The 21,444-nt window shown below is 38.6% G+C and overlaps 3 protein-coding genes across 6 annotated transcripts in view; 2 read left to right on the top strand and 1 right to left on the bottom strand.

The window, feature by feature from the left end:
- schip1 (schwannomin interacting protein 1) overlaps nt 1-6,244 on the top strand; it is a 26,672-nt gene extending 20,428 nt beyond the window's left edge. For both annotated transcript variants that reach the window (XM_010781342.1, XM_010781341.1), the window contains exons 5-7: nt 3,862-3,985; nt 4,660-4,753; nt 5,705-6,244. In XM_010781342.1, the coding sequence (XP_010779644.1) occupies nt 3,862-3,985; nt 4,660-4,753; nt 5,705-5,756 (270 nt within the window). In that variant the 3' untranslated portion in view covers nt 5,757-6,244. The remainder of the gene's footprint in view (nt 1-3,861; nt 3,986-4,659; nt 4,754-5,704) is intronic.
- A 2,587-nt stretch (nt 6,245-8,831) lies between these two features.
- On the top strand, nt 8,832-10,599 carry il12a (interleukin 12a). Its single transcript, XM_010781366.1, has 7 exons — nt 8,832-8,841; nt 8,983-9,140; nt 9,226-9,315; nt 9,620-9,661; nt 9,894-10,037; nt 10,123-10,164; nt 10,338-10,599. The coding sequence occupies exons 1-7, from the start codon at nt 8,832-8,834 to the stop codon at nt 10,476-10,478; spliced, it is 627 nt and encodes a 208-aa protein (XP_010779668.1). The 3' UTR covers nt 10,479-10,599.
- Nucleotides 10,600-10,706: 107 nt separating this feature from the next.
- The window catches only part of LOC104954268 (uncharacterized), a 15,991-nt gene continuing 5,253 nt past the window's right edge, over nt 10,707-21,444 (bottom strand). For all 3 annotated transcript variants that reach the window (XM_010781346.1, XM_010781345.1, XM_010781347.1), the window contains 15 exons: nt 18,707-18,739; nt 18,451-18,510; nt 17,678-17,707; nt 17,530-17,565; nt 17,117-17,158; nt 16,970-17,019; nt 16,387-16,439; nt 16,080-16,306; nt 14,644-14,897; nt 13,470-13,595; nt 13,214-13,349; nt 12,885-12,932; nt 12,723-12,794; nt 12,283-12,573; nt 10,707-11,949 (listed from right to left, as the gene is read on the bottom strand). In XM_010781346.1, coding sequence (XP_010779648.1) covers nt 11,912-11,949; nt 12,283-12,573; nt 12,723-12,794; nt 12,885-12,932; nt 13,214-13,349; nt 13,470-13,595; nt 14,644-14,897; nt 16,080-16,306; nt 16,387-16,439; nt 16,970-17,019; nt 17,117-17,158; nt 17,530-17,565; nt 17,678-17,707; nt 18,451-18,510; nt 18,707-18,739 — 1,496 coding nt within the window. In that variant the 3' untranslated portion in view covers nt 10,707-11,911. The remainder of the gene's footprint in view (nt 11,950-12,282; nt 12,574-12,722; nt 12,795-12,884; nt 12,933-13,213; nt 13,350-13,469; nt 13,596-14,643; nt 14,898-16,079; nt 16,307-16,386; nt 16,440-16,969; nt 17,020-17,116; nt 17,159-17,529; nt 17,566-17,677; nt 17,708-18,450; nt 18,511-18,706; nt 18,740-21,444) is intronic.

The raw sequence follows: 21,444 nt of genomic DNA on the forward strand, positions 1-21,444 counted from the left end.
TAAACTTGCCATAATTCCAAACCCTCACCCTCAGACATATTTTTTCCTGAAAACGTAGGAAAAAACCTCTCCTAGTTGGAAAATTAAAAAAAATTAAGAAAAAATATTAACACAAAGCTCCTTGAGGGAACGAAGAGAGAAAAAGTCCAGCTAGCTCCAATGATTCCCATGTGAAATTGATCGCGGATCTTCTTCAGAGCAGGAGAAGTACACTTTAGATAAACTAGCTCCATCTCCACATTTTACACACAAAATCCAAAAAACATAACATATTTCAGTTCATTGGGTTTCCCTGATGCTCACGGTCTGCTCATTTTTTTATACAGACCAAGTTTTGAACGGCTGGCAAAATGGTCAGATATAATCTCCAATGCATCTTATGGGAATCAGTGCTGCATTTGGGTTCATGTGTTGCTGGCAGATTGGAGCCGCACGCACGGCACTTTTTAAAATGGAAGTTATTGCAATGCATTTGAGCTTTTCAACAATTATCATCTCTCATCTCTCTCTCTGTCTCTCTCTCACACACACAGACATCTCTCTCTCTCTCTCAAGACGCAAGGCAACACAAACAAACACACTATTTCAAACACACACACACACACACACACACACACACACACACACAACACACACACCACACACACACACACACACACACACACACACACCACACCACACACACTTCTCTCTCTCCACTCTCACTCTCACTCACACTTCTCTCTACTCTCTCTCACTCTCACACACACACCACAACTCTCTCTTGCTCTCTCTACGGCACAGGACAATCACTCACTCTCTCACACACACACTTTCACTCTCTCACAGACTCTCTCTCTCCACAGCCATAGTTTTGAACGGGTGGCAAAATGGTCAGATATACAACTCAATGCATTCTTATGGGACGCAGTGCTGCAGTTGGTTGCCTTTGATCTCTCTGGACACACACACAGGTGTTATGATTGGGTGTTATGAGTAGGTGCTCAGGAACAGAAACAAACACTGACAGACTGGACTTTAACAGACTGTCTCAGCCTATTCTTTTCTGTCTGATGGAGACTTCATACAGACTTCAACAGGTTCCACATATTTTATACATTATTGGTTACGTATGGTTTTAGTCGAAAAGTTTGCAGTCAAAATATTCTGCTGCTTGCCCAAGCCTTTTTACTTTCTTTTCTCATCTTAATACAAATTCATTCACTACTACTTACATCTTATATTTAACTCCTTCAGCCTATTTTCAGCTGCAGAAAACATTCAACTATTACATTATTCAGCTATTTCAGGACATCAAGGCTATACATGTTGTTGTTTATACCTTTTTTAAACCTTTTCTTTTAAATATTAAGCTTTTTCTGCATTTTTGTAGCTAAAAGCAGCTACCATTCAGCTAATAACATATTCAGCTTTTTCTGCATTTTCAGCTAAATTCAGCCATAAATGTTCACAGTTTACAGCATTCGCACGCATTTTCTGCAGGAAATGCATTTTCTAGTATAATTAGTCCCACAGTGGGCACATATTTAGTGTTACATCAGACACAGAGTGCAAAAATAAGAATTATCAATTAGAGAAGGACGAAAAAGATCATTCATAAGTGAACAGCAAAGAGACATGGGGGGATATATCAAACTATAAAAGACCAATCACTCTTGTTGGTTTAGTTTAGTTCAAAAGTAACTGTCAATAGAAAAATGAAGTGAATTCGGCCTGCTCAATAAGCCTGAATCCAACTGTTAGCCTGTGTACTGGGAGTTTTTTTTTCTCCTAAATCTGTACACACAGAGTCACTGACAAAAAGTAAAGTAATCGTGAGAAGAAAGGGGAAATTATTCAGATTCTACTGTAAAACTGCAATCCTCGCTCTGAACTTCAATCAGAGGTAGGTTCAGTTCCTCAATCTGACATTGAGTCATTGCTGGAGATTCTGCTGCTTTAAAGATTCAGTGATTTGAGATCGCACGAATGATCCCAGAAACTCACGCAGCAGTCAGAAGACTGACCTGTTGAGTCATGAACATCGTCTCTGAGCTCTCCTACTCAAATTTCCTCTGACATCACAATGATCTCTTTGCCACGTCTCGGTCCACTGGCATGTGTGCGTTGTCCTGTCCCTCGAAACTGAAACTGACACATGGCTACTTTTTAGCACAGTTGGTCATAGAGCCAATGTGAAAGTGAAAGAAGGGTGAGACATGACATCACTCAGTGTAGCACATGCAAAAACAGCGTGCACATTTTCTTACCTACTGTTTGTCAATAATGGATATAAAGTGGGAGGGAAAATGAAAGAATGTAGAATCGGTTGGATGGGCGTGTTGATCGAAGGAGAGTCTGGTAAACAACAGGCAAACTCTCTGCCAATTTGATGCACACGCCAAATGTTATTCCATGTTGTGACGACACTCCAAAGTTGACTGAGAACATAATACGTTGTCAAAGTCACTGTTTGGAGTCAATACAATATTAAGCACTAGATTAAACAGAAGCCTTTCATTTTCACTCATAAGGAGTAAGGTGTTTATTCTCACCGTTTGTTGTTGCTGTACCTTTGTCTTGGATCACACATTTTCAAAGTTCCAGTATAAAGGGAAAGGGAAATCAGATTGTAATTTAAAAAATGAGATATTAAGATATGAGAAACATCAGCATCACTACTGGCTTCAGCTCTACACATTCACTAAATTCATGTGCTGTTTATTTGTTTTTTAAAAAAGGACTGTCCTTCTACTTGGAATCCCCCAGCTTAACAGTGTCCCTAAACGTTGTTGTGAATACTTGTGAACACAAAGAAATAGTAAGATTCCTTTTTGTTTCATCAGGGGCATTATCAGGAGAAGCCAAGAGACTGGACTTTTTCCAAATGTTCCCAGCTCCAAATCATAAAGCCTATTTGATCATTCATGCCTATGTTTTTAAGAATTGTTTCTAAGTGGACCAAATCCAAAAACACAGAACATTGTTTGTAGCCTTTATTTAACCAGATGAAAATCCAATGGAGATCAACAATCTCTTTTTCAAGGGAGACCTGCAGCACATTGGTTACACAGAAAAACAACAGAAAACAAAAAGGACATCATGATTCAAATCAAACTTTCTACAGTAATAATATAGATGGCTATGGGTTGATGAGAGGATGACTAGCAGAGGAAAGAGGAAATATATGGATATAAATGTCAGGATGGCATGGCAGGAAGAGGAAGCAGGGCAGCGATTGCCGGCAGGCAGGAAAACAGGAACAAAGCACAGGAAACAAGCTAGCATTCACTTGGGTAACAAGTACACAATAAACACTTTCCTATAAAAATATATTATATCTTGGCTAGAGCATAGGCTTTGAATTAAAGCTCGCTTTTGTTTGTAGACCTTGGCCTTTTTTTTGTAATCTGCTTTTGGGTCCTACCTTTCCCAAACCGTAACAGACAGGGGCACACATTTTGATTATTCTTTTTCAGGTATAGATCAATTACTTTGTATAAAATGTCAGAACAGTTGTAAAAGATAACAGTGCCAGTTCCTTGAGAGAAAAAAAAACAAACCTCCCTTTTGAGAATCTGGCACCAGTGAATTTTTGGCAGTTTTTCTTCATACATTATTTAAAAGTTTGATGGATTATCGGAGACTATTTTGTTTTTTGGATTCTTATTTATTCATGTCTATATATTTTACAAGACAAAAGATCCATGAGTTTATGCTCTTTTTGCTGCATGAATACAGAATTCAACACAAATGTATATAAAGGGAATTGCGTAAATATGTGAAACACAAGTCATACAGCAGGTACATGTTTTTTTGTAGATTAAACTTGTTTTAACCTGTGCATAAAGATGTATTTCTTTGTGTGTGTTTTTCTGGCAGCTTCCACACATGCCTCACATCAGTGAGTGTCTAATGAAAAGAAGCCTGAAGCCCACCGACTTGAGAGACATGACGCTGGGACAGCTCCAGGTTATAGTCAATGACCTGCACTCACAGATCGAGAGTGAGTTGACCACAAACACACATACAACGAGTTACTGACCTCTACTTTCAATTGCAGATATGACCAAATGGGGAAAAACATGAACATGCATACTGACCCCTACCTTTGTGGATGTGAAAGTACTTTTAATTATGTTCCACAATTCATAGAATTTTACCAGTTCACAGCTTCCCCTGTGAGTATTTACTGTCACTGCACTGAACTGTGCATTGACCCTGCTACTCAGGGATGAATAATCTCTCAGCTAACATTAACCAGCTCCAAAATTCCCCCAATGAGTCCAGAGTCATAAGCCGATTTTTACTTACATACAGATTTTCCCTTTCAAATGTTTTTTGTGTGTGCTTCATATTTTCTGGAAAAAGGAGAAACAATAGTTGAAAAACATGTGATGTGAGAACAATCACATTTGTGTGGTCCGAGTGTCAATACTCATTATGGGTTTGATGGCTTTGTGAGTCATTTTATGAACACGTAATGAAAGATTTTAGGCAGTATGGTAGGGTTTCATGCAGATATATTGTCCATCTATTGATAAGCGTCACAGTATGTGGTGTTTAAAGTATTTCCATATTGTACATATATGATGTAGATACATTCCTGCTTTGTCATTACGATAAGTCTGTAGCCTGACATGACGTTTATATTCTTCCTCGTGTTATCTGCCCCTGCAGCTCTGAATGAGGAGCTTGTACAGTTGCTGCTGATTCGGGATGAGCTACACATGGAGCAAGATGCCATGCTGGTTGACATAGAGGACCTCACCAGGTGATGAGGCATTTAATGAGGACCTTATTCACTGCATTTAGCTTTCTTTCTACTCTTCTGGTATGACAAGAAACATATTTGTTTGAAGATTGGAAAGACATAGTCATAATATAATAATAATAATAATAATAATACATGGGACTTTTATAGCGCTTTTCATGAAACTCAAAGACGCTTTGACAGAGAATTAAGAAAAGACAACATATAATATATAATATATGTTTGCTATTACCAAGTCTCTTAAAAAAAGGACCAAACCAACTTCAATACTTTTTCTGACTCTCCTATTCTGTGATTCTCAACCTCAAGCCTATTTGTTCCCACTGTTCCTAAGTGTAGAGTTCATACATTTCTTCCCTAAAGGCTTCACTATTTCCCAAAAAGTGCTTTAAATTGTAGTTTTTAAAACAGTAACTTGCTAACTCACAATGTATAGTTATCAGTATTAAAACAGCAAAAATAAAAATGTGTTTGTTGTTTGTCAAAGCATAATCCAAAATCTAACTCAGAGAATTACATTTGTAACAGTAGTATCTGCTGATGTGGTCTCAAGTTGCTAAGCCGTTAAGAAGAGTGGGCTACAAAGGTGTCCCATCACTTGAGGCTGTTTATCAGCTACCTTGAAACCACAAAAAGGCAGAAATAACTTTTTTCCCACAACCCGTATTCTCGTCCCTAAAACCTGTGAACACTTTCATGTGTGACATTTCTGGGGAATCCCTTCAACAAATAGTAACTCAAACAGAAGTAGATTTGTTATATAGATATTTTTAGTCACAGATGTAGTGCGCTTACTGAGCATGTAGTGCAGCAGGACCATGCATTTGTTATTTGCTTGGTTTTTTGGGGGGTTTTCTTTTGGGTCTTTTCTTCACAACAAAATGAATAAATACATCACCAGTCTTATCCTCTCTATAACTGTATGTATAATAACCTTTTCTCTTTTTCCAGGCATGCTGAGAGCCAACAGAAACATTTGGCTGAGAGGACCCTATCCAAATAAGATGCCAGTCCCTGCTCCACCCTCTCCCCTCTCCCCTCTCCCCTCTCCCCTCTCCCCTCCCTCCTGCCCAGCTAAGCTCCCACTCCAAACCAGACTTTCCCCCTCTGGCCTTTCCACCTCTGCCCCTTGTCAATCCAAACCCCCCGCTTGTCCCCAGTATTTTGCTCCTTGCTGCTTCCCCTATCTCCCCTTGTCTCCTTTCCTGTCCAAACCCACTGCAGCAGCAGCACAGAAGAAGCTTCTGTGGTTTTCTCCCAGCGCTAAGGATGGAGGAGCACTTCCTGCTTCCTGGGAGAAAAAGGAAACTGATTGTGTGTTGTCATGGATTCTGTACCCAGCTTCCTGTGCAGTGATCGGCCTTGCTTTGCTATCGTTTCTTTTTAACTTTCTACATTCGCCACTAAATTATAACTGTCAAATGCAAAAATTGTGGGAAAAAATAAAATAATAGTGAAAAATTAAGTAGAAAGTCAGTCATGAGAAAAAAAGAAACTCTATTGTACAGATGGAAACTAACTTCTTCAGACCATTTTAAGTTGGACAGTAATTTTCAAGTATTTCAAAGTCGACCTGTTTTTATTCTGCACAAATGGTAGTTTTCAACTGAGAAATGTTTATTTGAAGGTGCTAAAAGAGTGTAAAGGAAACATGCCTGCCTTGTAGTGGAGTTGTAGCTTTTGGTAACGTTCACTCTAATTGCTCTTCAACATTTTGTGAATGTTGATTTTCTGACACAAGTCATTTTAAATGAATAAGTGTGTTAATATCGTTTTCATCCTACTGTAATCAGAAACTTTATTTGAGGGAAGAAATGTTTATGTACAGATATGTAAAATAAAGAATAAACTTTGTTTCATATACATTGGTTTGTTGTGAAGTATGTTTAATTTGTGTTGCAGCAAGTAAGAATTGAAATGAGCTTCCTCTTTCTGATGAACATAGGAAGTGTAATAAGTGGTCGCAACTGCAGTGAGACACGGGCACAATGCACGGAGCATGACTCAACTCCCCTTTTTCGCTCTTGGTCTCTTACTCTCTCATGGATCGCTTTTAATACTATTATTTTTGGACAACCCCTTTAGAGTCATAATTAGGATTTTTTTTACCCTTTCACATGAAGATGACAGCTAGTGTACTTAGAATGCATGATGACGGGTCAGTTGTGGTTCAAGGAAAACATATGAATGATGTCTGGTTATTCTTTATGTAAAATATGAAAAATGTATCTCTGATAAAATCCCCCCACTCTACCGGTGGGTCATCTCCATGATAATATACTGCATTTAAAGAGTCAGTTTCAGTCTTGAATGGTCTTATGGTGTAGCAAGAAAAAGGCCAGGAAACCCCTGTCAGCGACTCACTGTCCGCTACAGTTTCAGAGAGTGCCCTTTCTTAAATGCACAACAAGTAAATCACCGTTCCTAAGAAAACTGGGACGGTAGGGTGTCAAGCGAGGATGAAGTAAGTGTCTGTTGCCACAACGATAGTGTCACAACCTTGCGAGATGCAGTCGTAAATCCAGGTCGAGTTTAAAGATTGCCATGATCTAAGCAAGGGAAGCAAAGGGGCCTTGCATTACGTTCAATATTCATCAATTTAAGATCCAACATGCTCTATTAATCAGACAAAGGTTTCAAGGAACGTTTTATTATGTTTGTTCAGTGATGACCCCCGTTAAAGTTACAAATGTATTTTTATCATATCTTTTAAAACTTTTTTATAAAATATTATTCTGTGACCTATTTGCGTCTCTTTTTGACATGCAATACTTTAACTTTTTTACTTTATTATGATGGCTACTATCCCATGACATTTTATAGCATAATATAACTTCATTTATGAAAACATACGATACATTTGTATGCCATATTATTCTTTGACTATATTTTAATGACTTTTTTATGACTTTCTTTCTCTTCTTTTGAAAACTTGAATTTAGAGTATTTAGGACATTTTTGGCCTACTAAACTATGTCTGTTTTTATGGTGTACTATTCATTTTTCAACAAAAAATGTGTCATGTTTTTTTTATTTAGACATGATATACATGATATACTACTGACTTTAATTGGAGCATTAATTGACTGAACTGCACTGTTCAGTTTGGATATTCAAAAGAAAGATCTTGTTTCTTTTTGAGAAAGCTTCCATATCCTGTGACTTAATGACTTGTTGTCCAGTTGTCCAGTGAAGTACTACAATGTTTTGGAGTTATAGGGTCAAACAACAGTGAAGCTTTTTACAAATAAATCAAAACCTTTTAATGTAAGATATAGTTTTAAAAAATGCTAAATACTTTGTAAAGATGTACAGTATATCCCACTTATACTGATGCATTGACTTGCATTCACTGGGTCACATGACATAGAAGCTTCTCAACAGAAATCAGACTTTCCTATAAAGAAACTGCCGAACACTAATCACAGAAAATAGAAAAAGCACTAAATTCAGTCATTTCTAATTGTTGGAGGGGTTTTGATTATTCATGGTTATACATAGTATTTTTGATGTGATTCATAATTGTAGGTAGCCATGGAAAGTTTATTGAATCAAATTAGCTAGTAAAATATCAATTGTAACAAGTAAGTATTTTTTGTGGAAACGTTTTTGAACTGACAAGAAGAGAGCCATATGTATTAATATTAGCCTACCACAGAGATAGAGAGGAGACCCAGTGTTGTCTCCTGCATCTTTAAACAAATACACAAGGCAAAATCACGCACAGTTGCGTAACATTGTTACACATGAAAGACCGTAAATTGTTTCGTGTCTAATATTAAACACTAACATGATGTAACATCACACCTTGGCTCATTTATTTTTCCCGGAGCTGCTTTCGCTCGGTGAGACATTTGAAACAAACAATGCAACTTCCCGTTTCTGCATGTTCAAATGTCTGCTGAGAGATCAAGGAGGGAATTACATATGACGTTTTAGTTTTCTTTTTGCTGGCTCTCCTGCAGCAGTGTCAGGGAATCCCCCGATGTATATGCATATAAAAACAATCACATCGGGAGTCAGCAACACACTTATACTGATTCACCTGGATTAAGCAGTTATCTCCCTGACCAGAAACATGGCATTTGGTAATTTCTGTAAATCAGCGAGCCCGAGAAAAAAACTTAAGATATAAGAACATATTCCAAGTTTCTACTATTTTATCATGCTATTCTGTTGTAAACCGATAAGAGTCATATGTTGATAATTCTTATTCTTTTGCCACGCAGACTCCGCTAGCCGTTTGATACTGCTGCTGCTGCTGTCTCTGAGCTGGCGCACATCCACGGCACTCCCGGTGCGCACGGGTCTGAGCGGAGAAAAGTGCGCAGACTGCTCTTTGCTCTTTAAGAAACTCCTCCTGAATATTACAGGACTCCTCAAAGATGTGAGTACAATTCACGGTACTAGCATATAGTTAATATGTTTATTTTTCTTTCTGTTACACTTTTACACATTGTTTTATTTTACAGAGGGAGTTGTTCCATAGAATTGACACTGATGCAGCTGTGGTTATCAGTCAAACTGAGACAGTACTGGCCTGCGCACCCACTCTGACTCAGGTGAGAATTGTTTAAATATCATTGATATTAATTGTTAATGGTCAAAATCACTATTACAAATAAAAAACAACATTTTTTTGGTTTATTCATGCTTTTTGTGTAAGGGAAAAAGGTCCCACTGATTTATTTATTTTCTCAAATAAGATAGAGACGTTTTGGACATATTTTTGGAAACACACTCATAATTTCAGCACGGCTTTCACAGACTTTTACTTTGACCAAGTCATATAACCAAATCCAACGATTCTTAAGGGCCATCTGACTTAAAACAAATGTTCATATTTAAAATGATTTTACCCCACAGAACTCAACCTGCATGATGCAAAGAAATTCAACTTTCAGTGAGGTATGTTTAAGTTAACTTTCCTTTTTAAATGCTTTTGGAATTATGGGACATACTTTTCTACACAATTATAATGTAAATCCAGAATCTATTTGACTTAGTTGAAGCTTTACAATGTTATTTCTGCCATTGTATACATAAGAATTAGGATATGTTCCAATATAAATGTTATCCTCCTTACTTTGTCATAAAGCAGACTAAAATATGACGTGTAATTTGTTCCTGTTCGACTCAGAGTGAATGTCTGGGGAACATCATGAAGGACTTGGCCTACTATTCTGCTGTTATTCAGTCCTACACCAACTCCAAACTCAGACTGCCTGAAACAGTAGTGCCACTTCTAAATTCAACTTTGGAAATAATACAGAGCCTGAGGAAGGTGTGTTTATCATGCACGTGTAGGAGAAAATCTCCTGGGGAATAACATCATGAAAGTAACTTATAAAATGTTTTCATTTTTACAGAGCTGCTCCCTGACGCCAAATGGAGAGAACAACATTCCAGAGGTATTTCTGTCTTCCTACTTCTTTTTATTTCCCTATTTAATCTTCATTGCCTACAGTATTGAAGAGGAAAACTGATATTAGATTAATTCTTGTTAACATTTTCCAAAGAGGGGTTTGGGGAGGGCATGCGACTTTTGAGTCTCCATGTTTGTAACCTCTTTTCTGTCTATTAGGATGTTGGTGCACCGAAGTGGGAAAACAGCTCATACGAAAACCGACAACAGATGTTTAAAATGATGAAGGGCTTCCAGGTCCGAACCATCACCATCAACAGAGCTCTGGGCTACATTTCCTCAGGAGACCACAGGAAGTAGACGTCATGCAGCCCCTTCCGCATCATCACCACCATTTACAACTTCCGACCAAGTAGTCCTTTACACTGCATAACAATATTTATTTAAATTATCTATTTATATTTACTTATTTATTTGATGGCCTGTGATGTCATGTTATTTATTATAAGTATTTATTTTAATGAAGTACTGAAAATGGAAGTGAATTTTTCGAAATAAAAACTGATGACACTTAAGTGAACAGAAAGTTGTCAAGTTGTATTTTTATTCAGTCAACATCGCTGTGTTACAATTATTACAAAGTCTTTGGAGAGACATGATAGAAAGAGGTGCAGAAAGGACGGACAGGATTTTTGTTGGTAAGAGGTTTAAGGAAGCAATGGATTGTAAACAATACTCATCATAATGGTAGACCCTCAAAGATTTCATGATCCAAATGCCATTTCTGCAGCTTTTTATTTTTATTTTTTTTAAATAGTGTGTGAGATGTGTTGAAATAATGCTATTTGCAAAAAGGTGAAAACTAAATCAGAGCTATGACCTATAAGATAATTTAACTGAAATGTTTTCAACAGTACAGTTGGCGTTCGAAGTTGTACAGATATGAAATTAGCATTGACAAGATGATACATACAAATATATACACACATTGCCAGGCTGTAGCTGAACCACATACACTTCAATTAGGCCCTGAATCCAAATGCTGGTTAGTTTGTTTGTTCCCCAGAGTGTACACTTTTGTTAAACAAGATGTGCGTTCCAATCACAGGTTGGCAGGAATGTATTTATAATTCAAGTTAAACCACAGAAACATAATTAAGGACCTCTTGCAACTTCCTTGAGCTTTTTAAAGGTTCAGAGTTGTGAAATAAAACACGAACAGACATAAACATACAAAACCGACTTAAAAATAGATCACAGGTAGTTGGTAAAAAAAGATTATGTACAGGACAAATATAAAAATGTATTAAAAAAAAGTCCATATGCCTAGGAGAGTCAGACAATCAAGTGCGTGTGACGTAATGCCTAATATTTATATAAAAAGAATCCCACAAACATAATGTGGAAACAATATACACAGGTGGTATTTTTCCCATTCTTCGCAGTTTCAACACTGCAGCACCTACATTTAAACATGTTACTGGCTACATAATTAGCTACTGTACATCACAATGAACTCTACTGTTCATTTTTTTAAACAAAATATAGCTACATAAATGAAGCTTTAGGTACAGCTTGTCTTTTCTGTATTCATTACAGAATCTGAGGAATACCTTTCAACAAAAATAGGGAAAACGTCCTTCGAAAGATAAGACACCAGCCCTTTCCTTTAACTGTGCCAAAATAAAAACCCAGGTATCAGGGTCATTTCCAGGGATTATTGTTGAGGGGAATCACAAACAGAAGAGGTGAAGTATCTTTCTTCCTGAAGATATCCAAAGGTTGTTTCTTTTTCACTTAGCTGCTCGATTGTCGATTGTCGATTCCATGCCTGGAACAGACAACAAAAACAAAACACAATAAACTCAGACTTGTTAGTTTCTTTATAGATAAATATGGACAATTACAGTAACAATAACAGTATATTATTTGTTTTAATATAATTTAGAATCAATAATATTTTTGTATATCAATTTGACACTGCTTAATTTTGTATTGTATAATAATTCTCATGCTACATTTTTGTATTATTGTTTTACACATTCGAAAAAAATCGAATCAAATAAAAAAAAATCGAAACAATTATCCTTTAACAAGAGATCCATTCACTTGGGATTTTGTTGGTTATCCATCATCATTATCTCAATTAGATGGTGTTTATTACCTTTCAATGTCTGGTGGACCTCGTTTGGTAAGTCATCCAGTTCCTCTAAACTCTTCAGCAGGTGATGCGCCGTGGCCTCTCCCGCCCGCCTCCTGCTCTTCCACTCCACCAGCATCTTCAGCTTCTGCATGGTCACATCTTTCTCTGCCGCCTGGATGTCGTCCAGCTCCCTGGAGTTCAGGTCCAGATAGATGGCCACCTGCTTCCACTCCTTCCCGAGCCGCTTGGCCACCTGCAGTAGCTGCTTCTCCGACATGTCCTGACCCAGAGTCATCGCTGGTTTCACTCCATCTGGAAAAAGACCCACAGGTACTTTATGTCAGTATAACTTTAAGGGGAACAGATGCATCTGTAAAGAGTTCAGGTGTGTACCGGTTTCAGATGACCTGATTTGGGAGAAAACAAAAGTTAGTGCCTGAAGTTATTCTCGGATCAGTTACCTGACACATCCTGCCACCGAGGCCTTTTACAGCAGAGTTCTTCTTCTGAGGGGCTGCTGCTCCTCTGTCTGTCTGTAATAGAGGTACATGATGTGAGACAACCGGTAAGAGCTGATAGCATGGTGGAAAACAACAATCTTATTAAAAAAACAAGAGGCTTACTGATGGTCCTTTTTCTTGATTTTTTTTCTGTGTTGTCCACACAGTCACCTAAGAGAAGAAAGTCAACATCATCACTGCTCTGGAGTTAAGTAACGCTACACACAAACTTAAAAACAAAACAATATGCGGAGCCCAGTCAAAGCTGGTATATCTGCAAAAATCCTTGTTTCTTTCATTGTCAACTGTTTTATAAACAAAGAAAAATGGTGGAAAAACTATAACTTTTTAAACAAATATGGTCCGATTCTTTCGCCTCATCTCCTAGCTTTTAATCCCCCCCCCCTACAAATCACCAAACATATTCAGTGTGAGATTCAATGAGCAGGTACCTTCTCTGATGGTGGCGGACCATACGGTCTCCTCAGTGTTAATCTCTATGAGAGACAATTTAAAGGGAGGCGGCTGCTCGAAGAAAGCTTCAAAGTAGCCCTTCATCTTTGTCACAGCAAGAGTGAATTTCAAATCCTGTACAGGGTCAAATATATACATATTTATACAACGAAAAATAATTAAATTGTGATGTCTGTATACTACTGTGTATTTATATATAAGAGTAGACACACAAGCATATGCGAAGAGACCAACCTGAGGTTTGATATCTCCCTCTGGCTCACTAAGGAGACGATACGTCCCTTCGTCCAGTTTACATGTGGGAGGCTTCTCTATTCGGATGTAGCGATTCTTGTAGCACCGCACCTGTTTGCCTATATCCTGTTTGACATAAGGAGAGCAGGAAGACAACGTAAAAAATAAGCCACTTCCTTGCAGTTTGATGAGCAGGCTAAATGGTGATTAACATTTACTAATGGAAAAACTGAAGGTGTCTCAAAGGAAAAAACATCCACAGATCCGGAAATAATTATATATATGAGAAGGAGTGTGATAAGCAAGAGTCATTAATATTAGTCACTAATCACTCGCCAAATATACTTTAATGTATTACAAAAAACTGAAAATCTGTGGCCAACTCTACCAAGTGATGAAACAAAATTAACAAGAAGTGAAAGTTACTGTTTGTTTTGGCTCTGATTCTGTTCTCAAGTTTGGCACACAATTTCATTGGCAAGGCATTTTGCTGGAGTTTTATCCAGTAGGCGGCAGTTATGATTAAAAGTCATGGTTTACATTTTTAGGAAGACTCAAGGGATGGTTTGACAAATGGAATATTTATTGGTAAGGAAACAGCACAAAGAAATTTGGGGGATTTTGGTCCGTTAGATTTCTTCCCTTGGGCTCTCCTAAATGAAAACACTTAAATGTGCATTAGACCAACAAACTTGCTCATTCACATCTTAAAAGTAAATCTTTACTGGTTTTATTTAAATATGTGTAAGAAGTGGTAATCAAAATGAAAGTGTAATTAATTTGCCTTAGGAAGCCGAGTAAAAGATGTGCATTTATTATACAAGCTTGTATGTATTCAAACGTCCTGTCGATACGCAGTCATTTATCACCGTAAAGGAACAGATACAGCAATGTCAGTCAGTCAAGACAGATGGTGAAAGCAACAAAAGAAACAAAGGTTCAGACATGAAGTAGCTGTTTAAAGTGGAAAACTGCAACTACAGGAAGTCTCTGAGAAATGACCACATTTCTCAAACAGCTGTCACATTTGTATTGGTTTAAAAATGCACCTTAAGACCGCTGACAACGACAGCTCCGACACCAAGTCTTAAAAGGAGCAAGTCAACTGTCAATCATCTATTTTTGAGAAAAATGTTTTATTCAGTTCCACATTCACTTTTCATCTAATGCTCACCTTGATATCAGATGAACTGTTGGTGGCCAGGTAGACGTGGAAGCTGTAGTTGTTGTTGTCACTGCCCACCTGCTTGTAGACCAGGACCACCCCGTGGCGTTCTACAGATTGGCTCGTCTGAATGATGGGACCCACGGGAGACAGAGACGTCACGTTCCACTTAACATGGCTCCCCGAGTGGTCCACTGTCGGCTCAATGAGAGGACGGTTGTCCTTTATGTGCAGGACACTGAATGTCATCCCTTTTTCTGGATCTGTTTGACGTCATATGGAAAAGAGAAGGTTCAATGTTTCCCTTGGAGCAGCTCTATATCATAGATAAAATAATATGATACTCACTAAAATAACCTATTTTGTGTGAAGGTCTTGTAACGGAGGTGATCTCTGGGGCCATAGATCTCGGCCTCCGTTACAGATTGCATAGCTTCGTTGGTGGTTTTGTTTGTCTGTCTGTCTCTGTTTCCTGTTTTATTTTGAAAAGTGTTCCCCCTCCCGTCTTGTCTGTTGCTGATTGTGTTCACCTGGTGCCCTGTGTTGTCTCCTCCCCCCTCACCTGTGTCTTGTTGGCTTGATTAGTCTGTGTGTATTTACGCTTTGTTTTTCCCGTTTGTGTGTGTGTGAGGTCCTTGTTGCTGGTGACTGTGTTCACGGGTAACAGTCATATTGAGGCTGTGAATCATGTGCCTATGATCAATAAATGCCCACACCGGGTTATATTTGAACTCTCTGCCTCTGCCTCCTTGCTTGGTCGGGCCACTCAACGGTCAGCTTCACAGGTCTTCAAATAAGTATACTCTAACATCAGCTAAATGAAAACCTCCAGGCAAAATCTTGGAAAAAAATGTATACTATTAACATTGCATTATGGGCCATGGAGTCACCACAAGACCATGGTTATGAATTATATCCTACACCAGGGGTATCCAAACTGTTTTCACCGAGAGCCACATACAGAAAAATATACGAAGGGCTGGGCCACTCACCAGAGGTATATTGCCTCATAAGTTCAGTTATAAGTTAGCAAAATTAATCAAATGTAGGTAAATTATGCTTGTGAGGGTTGGCAGCTCATCCCTTAAAACAGAAACCTCAGAGTGATTATAATATGGAGAAATAGGAAGGGTGTATTTCAAGCTTGTTATGTAAATAAGTCATTGAGCTTTTTTCTTATCGACTAAGATATGTTAGAAAATGTTTCCAACTTTAATTGACTGAATTTATTTGAAAAGCGGTCTTATTAACACATTACTAGTGTAATATATTTTTACATTTATATTTAAGAAGTACAATATAAGACAAGCACAAGTTTCATTTGTGGGCCATATTCCATTATACTTTTTAATTTGCTGAGGGGCGATTCAAAATGGTCCGCGGGCCGTAGTTTGGACACCCCTGTCCTACACAGAATACACAGGAGTCCTGTACTTCATTCTCACCAGCAAGGCAGACGGAGTGAGGGAACTGGATAGACGTGAGGACGGAAGCGTCCTTATTGACTGTGTCCACGTTAAAGATGGGTCCAGCAAATTTCCAGGAGTCCGGCAGAAACGCGCCAAACCTGGACCAGGACAGGACTGAGTACCGAACGATGACCCGCTCCGATGCTTCAAACACCAGGCCGGTGAGCGAACACTCGTATGTGCCCTCTCCTTCCAGCTGCACCCTGAAACATACAGAGTCAGAGATGATGGGCATACAGAATCAATTCAAATATGTACGGACAAGATCAGTGGTCATACTCACTGCAATCGTCCCTTAGAGATCCTCCTGGGGGTAACAAGCTCATTGCCATGGCTCTGTCAAAGAGACAATTTGGAAATTATGTGGCATATTAACGTAAAGAAAAATGTATCAAGTACATTTCAAAAGGTTGCTTAAAAAATTATCTCAGTATTATAAAGTACAATTGAACTGTGCCTGTGGGTATGTATGTATTATTATGTGCAGTTATTTGTATTTTTTCGTTTGGCCTTATGATAAAATTGGATGACCATTTTAGTTTTCACTTCATATAGTGAAGTGAAAATTGTAAATTGCATGAAATTATGAGCTGTTTTGTTTTTGTTTTATGTATGTTTATGTATGTTTTGTGTGTGTGAGGACCCCAGGAAGAATAGCCAATGCGCATGCTAGTGCTAATGGGGATCCTAATAAAGAATAACAAAGAATAAGTATTGATATGTAAACAAGAAGAAGGCCTACACAAGTTGCTCCCTAATATCATACAGACCTCAACTATATTCAAGTATAATAAAAAATACTCAGGCAGACAACACAATTAAGATCAACACATTTTGTCAAATAAACATCTGGATTCTGAGCTCACCTGCTGAACGGCTTTGCATTTCACACAGCATGATTTGAAGTGACACTCTTCTGCAAGGACATATGTATTTAAAAAAAAAATGGGATGTTGTTAACAGGGTGATCTGCAGAACATTTGTTGTGCTGATATCAGTTACGATCTGCCTACCTTTCCCTTTTGAAACCTCCGCTTCAGGCCCAGGGATTGAATCTAAAAGAGTAAAATAATTAACGTTAACATATTAAAATCATGTGTAAGAAAATTAAAGCTTGTGTTAAGTCTCCGGGAAAACAACCTAGATTATCTTTTCAGATTGTGGGCAGCTTTTTTTTGGTTGTGAGCAAGGGTGGAGCACAGTTAATTACACATCACTATTGTGTTCCTAGAAAGCCGGCAAGGTTCTGTGTTTTATGGCGTAATTATGCAGTATTGCTGCCATTAACAGGTTATCCTGAGTTATGACTAGAGCCATTGCAACTATGACAACAAACTGACATGCCCATCTGGATGTAAAATACAAGAAAGTTGTAGTTAAGTAGACTCAGTCTGACAAAGCAGTTATTGAAACAAGTTGCATTCACCATTTGTGGACTCTTCCGCATTGGCCTCTTCATTGTCTGCAAAGAACATAAAGGAGATACATTTAGATAAACACCATTTGTTTTTTACCTTGTTAAATCCTTGGTGCCAAACATTTTGAAGGGTTGATAAAATGATGTTGGTTCTTACCTTCCTTTTCTCCATTCTTCTCAGCACAGCCTTATGGTGAAAGAAAGGAGGATAATTAAGGATAAAGTTCAATATATTTTTTTGCAAGATGCAGCAAAGGTCCTAGATAGGAATTAGAATGCTGATGGCTGCTAAGGGTTTAGCCTTCTTACACAGGGCCCTCGCTTGACATAAAAAAAAAAAACGTATTTATCTTCTTGCAGACATACATCAGAATACCAGCAATCTGTCTCTTGTCTGTATGGTTAATGTGAAGCTACCAATAGCAGCACATTAGCTTAGCTTTAAACAAACACTGGAAACAGGAAAACAGCTAGCTTGGCTCCGTGCAATGGTAACAATGTCTTACTACTGACCCCTCTAAAGCGGATTGTTAAAAGCATTATAGCTCATTGAGTCCTGAAGCCTTCCTTGGTTGCATAACATGCTCTTGGGGATGATAAGACAAGAAAGTCACTACTCCTGTGGCAAAATGTGTTTTATACTTTGGATTTTGTACTTTTAAAACAAAGGTATAAAAATGATAATTAATTAGCTTTAGTTTACTGGGGGGCTTGTGGATTTTGTTAGCTTCTGACAGAGCCAGGCTAGTTGTTTTCCAATATTTTTTATGCTAAGCTAAATGATCAATGTCCAGGCTGTAGCTTCATAATTAATGTACAGACATGAGTGATATTGATCTTCTTATCTCAAGCTCTACTAAAAAGTAATTTATGACTAAATGACTATTCATTAGATGTATGATTAGTGATGAGTCAAAGGCAGCCTCTCACCAGAATTCTTATCCTCCTCTTCGTCTTCCGAGCTTTCCTCAGTGGATGTTTCTGTGTTCTCTATTCGACAATTCAAAGTGTGACACATGTAAAATATTGAATAATGAGTATAAGTGATTCATGCCACAAAGTGTAAAATGTTATGAGAGAAATAAGTTGCATTTAAATAAGGGAATTACATTTAAAAATTATGTTTTTCAGTTATGTAAAAGATCAAATTAGTTAAACTTCTGTGATGTGATATGTTTGTGTTTACCTGAACTGCTGCCGTCACTTTCTCTCAGGTTATCTGTAACATATTAGTAATTATTTTAGAGTTAGTACCACTTAAACAAATTCCATAATGTCAAAATATGAGAAAAGGTCAATGTAGATTCCCATATTATTAGTAATTATTATTACCATACATCATTACTAATAGTTATTGTTAACCAGATAATCATCATCATCTTTAGGGGAACTTTCAAAGGTTTGATAGTTTCATCGACCCATTTATGTGGTTATCATATTGCCCAGCAGTTAAGTTCCTGACCGACTTAGGTTTCACAACTAGTAAAAAATTAAAAAGTCTCATGATAATTTGACCTGAACAGGACACATAAAATTAAAAACAGAACCTAATTCTATTTAGCCACAAACGTTTCACTAACCATTTTCTACAGAATAACCCATTACTATAGGGGGAAGTATGTTAACTTGTCTGCTTCTTTACTTTATCATGCATCGAAGCCCCAACTCAACTCTGATTTAAACTTCCCTAAGGAAAAAAAGAATAGAATCTTAATGTATGTCAGAAAATGTGTAAAAGTACCAAGTTTTACTTTGCGTCACTGGGGTTCTTCCTTTAACAGGTGCAACCCCAGGCAGTGAGAAACCTCAACTTTTAGTAAATATCTATGCTTGCATGCAGTGTGTGTGTTTTCATCCATATTACTCATCAAAAATCCCTCAGCATTTCTGACTTACACCACTAGCTTTTACATATCCATCACTCCTTAGCAGTTGAACTGTGGCACCCTGTGAAGAAGCCTGTGATAAGTGCCATGCATTAACATTCTGGCACATTTATATAGATGGGTCCAGAGGAGCTGCTGCGTTCTCTCTTCCCAGCAGCAGTGAATTCACCAGGCCATCTGGCTGAGTGCCTGGCCGCCTAATGGATGGAGCCCGTCCTCTCTAGCCCACAGAGTTTTATCTTAGACTAACAAGCAGATGCTGCCATCACTGCTCCACACGCAACACCTCCCTCATCAATCTCTCTCCTCCACCCGCCTCGATCTGTCTGCTTCACCTCTCACTGCAGTCACCCTCCTCCATTTCTCTCTCCTTGTCCTCGTATGCCTCCTATGGCCAATCTCTCTCTATACTGCTGCCGCCTCATCTGAGCCAGCAGGCATCCCTCTTCACTCCGATGGACAAGCAAGGTGGAGATAAAACACCAGTAAAGATACACACATGCAGACACAAACACACACACACTATTTAGCAGTTTCAAAGGTTGGGACTGGTTCATGGGTGTTGCCTGCCGTCTGCTGGTCACAACAACATAGCAAAAGCACTGCTTAAAAAGGTTTATGTGTGGTGTACAGCAATGGCTATGAATCTGTTGGCGAGACATGACCGATACACAATAAATACTGTTTCCATTTTAGTGTGTCAATACAGATTCAGTGTCTCCTTTCTTTTATATTCATTAAGACATAGACATATCTTCAGGATACTCTGCAACTTCTCCAGGTGCACCATAGAGAGTATCCTGACTGGCTGCATCACGGCCCGGTACGGCAGCTGCACCGCCCTCAATCGTAAGGCTTTACAGCATCATCTGCAGCATCCGGACTAAAACCACCAGAGACAGTTTCATCCCACAGGCAATAAGACTGTTAAACAACTGAACTGCTGAAACAACATCTGTAATGGCAATTCCTGTTCCTATGTCCTATGTCATTTTGCCATTGCTTCACAGAAGGGGTTGAAGAGTGATCCAGACGCAGACACAAACAGATGACTTGATGGTCCTTTGGTGCAGTTTATAATGAGGTTTATTATCGTTTTACATAACAGGGTTTCATTTTACAGTTTCGTTGTAGTGGTGAGCATCTGCCGGGCTGGTGAAATCGGTATGCTCTTTCCTTCTGTGTCTTCCCGTCACCTGGTCACCTATGACCTCTTTTATACACCCGGTGCAGCTCAACCCCGCCACCAAGTGTTCAAAAATAATATTGCACTATACGTATAACTTAAATAAACTGACACACCAACAACACCCATAAAATGGCTCCTACACACTGGCCCTTAATTGGCTTTAGTATGAAACAACAAAAAACAATTGAAAATAAAAATGGTGTGTTCTATGTGTTGGTTGTAACTCTTAAAGAATTGTCAGTTTCTTTTCTTCTCCCTTATTTTAAGGGTCATCAGTCTTTGCTGTTCTTAGGTTGAAGCAGTCGTGTTGCCATCCCGTCCAGTGCTGAGAGAACCTGTGGGTTATATTTTCACCCAATTCCAAGCCTCTCCTTATAGGGCTCCTGCATTGATGAGTCAGTCACTTCTTCAGGTCTGTCACTTGGATTCAGCCGGTGTCCTGCTACCATAACAGCAAATTCGCAGATGAGCTGCTCGCCAACATGTTTGTTGTTGGGCAAGCTGGGATTTTCTTGTCTGAATGGCAAGTCTAGGCAGTAATGTCCATCTGACATCTTCACTTCCACTTCCTCGGCCACAGGCTTGGCTTCTTCCTCAGGCACTGCGTCGGATTTGTGTAACTCGACATCTGCTGTGAAGTCAGGCATGCTGTGACAGGAGTCTGAAGTCGGCTGGCTTTCAAAAGGCTCGCCTACTGCCTCTTCATCTTCATAGTAATCACCTGAATCCCGACCCTCATCTTCTTCTTGGGGGAGACTTTTTTACAGTCTGCCGGTTTTCTCCTACCGCTACAAACATCCGTCTGTGGCCTTCCTCTGCATTTACCCCTACAGCTCTCCGTTTCGACTC

Source organism: Notothenia coriiceps, unplaced genomic scaffold, assembly GCF_000735185.1.
Source record: "Notothenia coriiceps isolate Sejong01 unplaced genomic scaffold, NC01 NC01_scaffold00023139, whole genome shotgun sequence".
Classification (NCBI taxonomy): domain Eukaryota; kingdom Metazoa; phylum Chordata; class Actinopteri; order Perciformes; family Nototheniidae; genus Notothenia; species Notothenia coriiceps.

Excerpts from the sequence above, each read along its gene's own strand:
- il12a (XM_010781366.1), top strand. Across the intron at positions 9,141-9,225 it reads TTACAGGACTCCTCAAAGAT|AGGGAGTTGTTCCATAGAAT; the intron begins GTGAGTACAATT and ends TTTATTTTACAG. Across the intron at positions 9,662-9,893 it reads GAAATTCAACTTTCAGTGAG|AGTGAATGTCTGGGGAACAT; the intron begins GTATGTTTAAGT and ends TGTTCGACTCAG.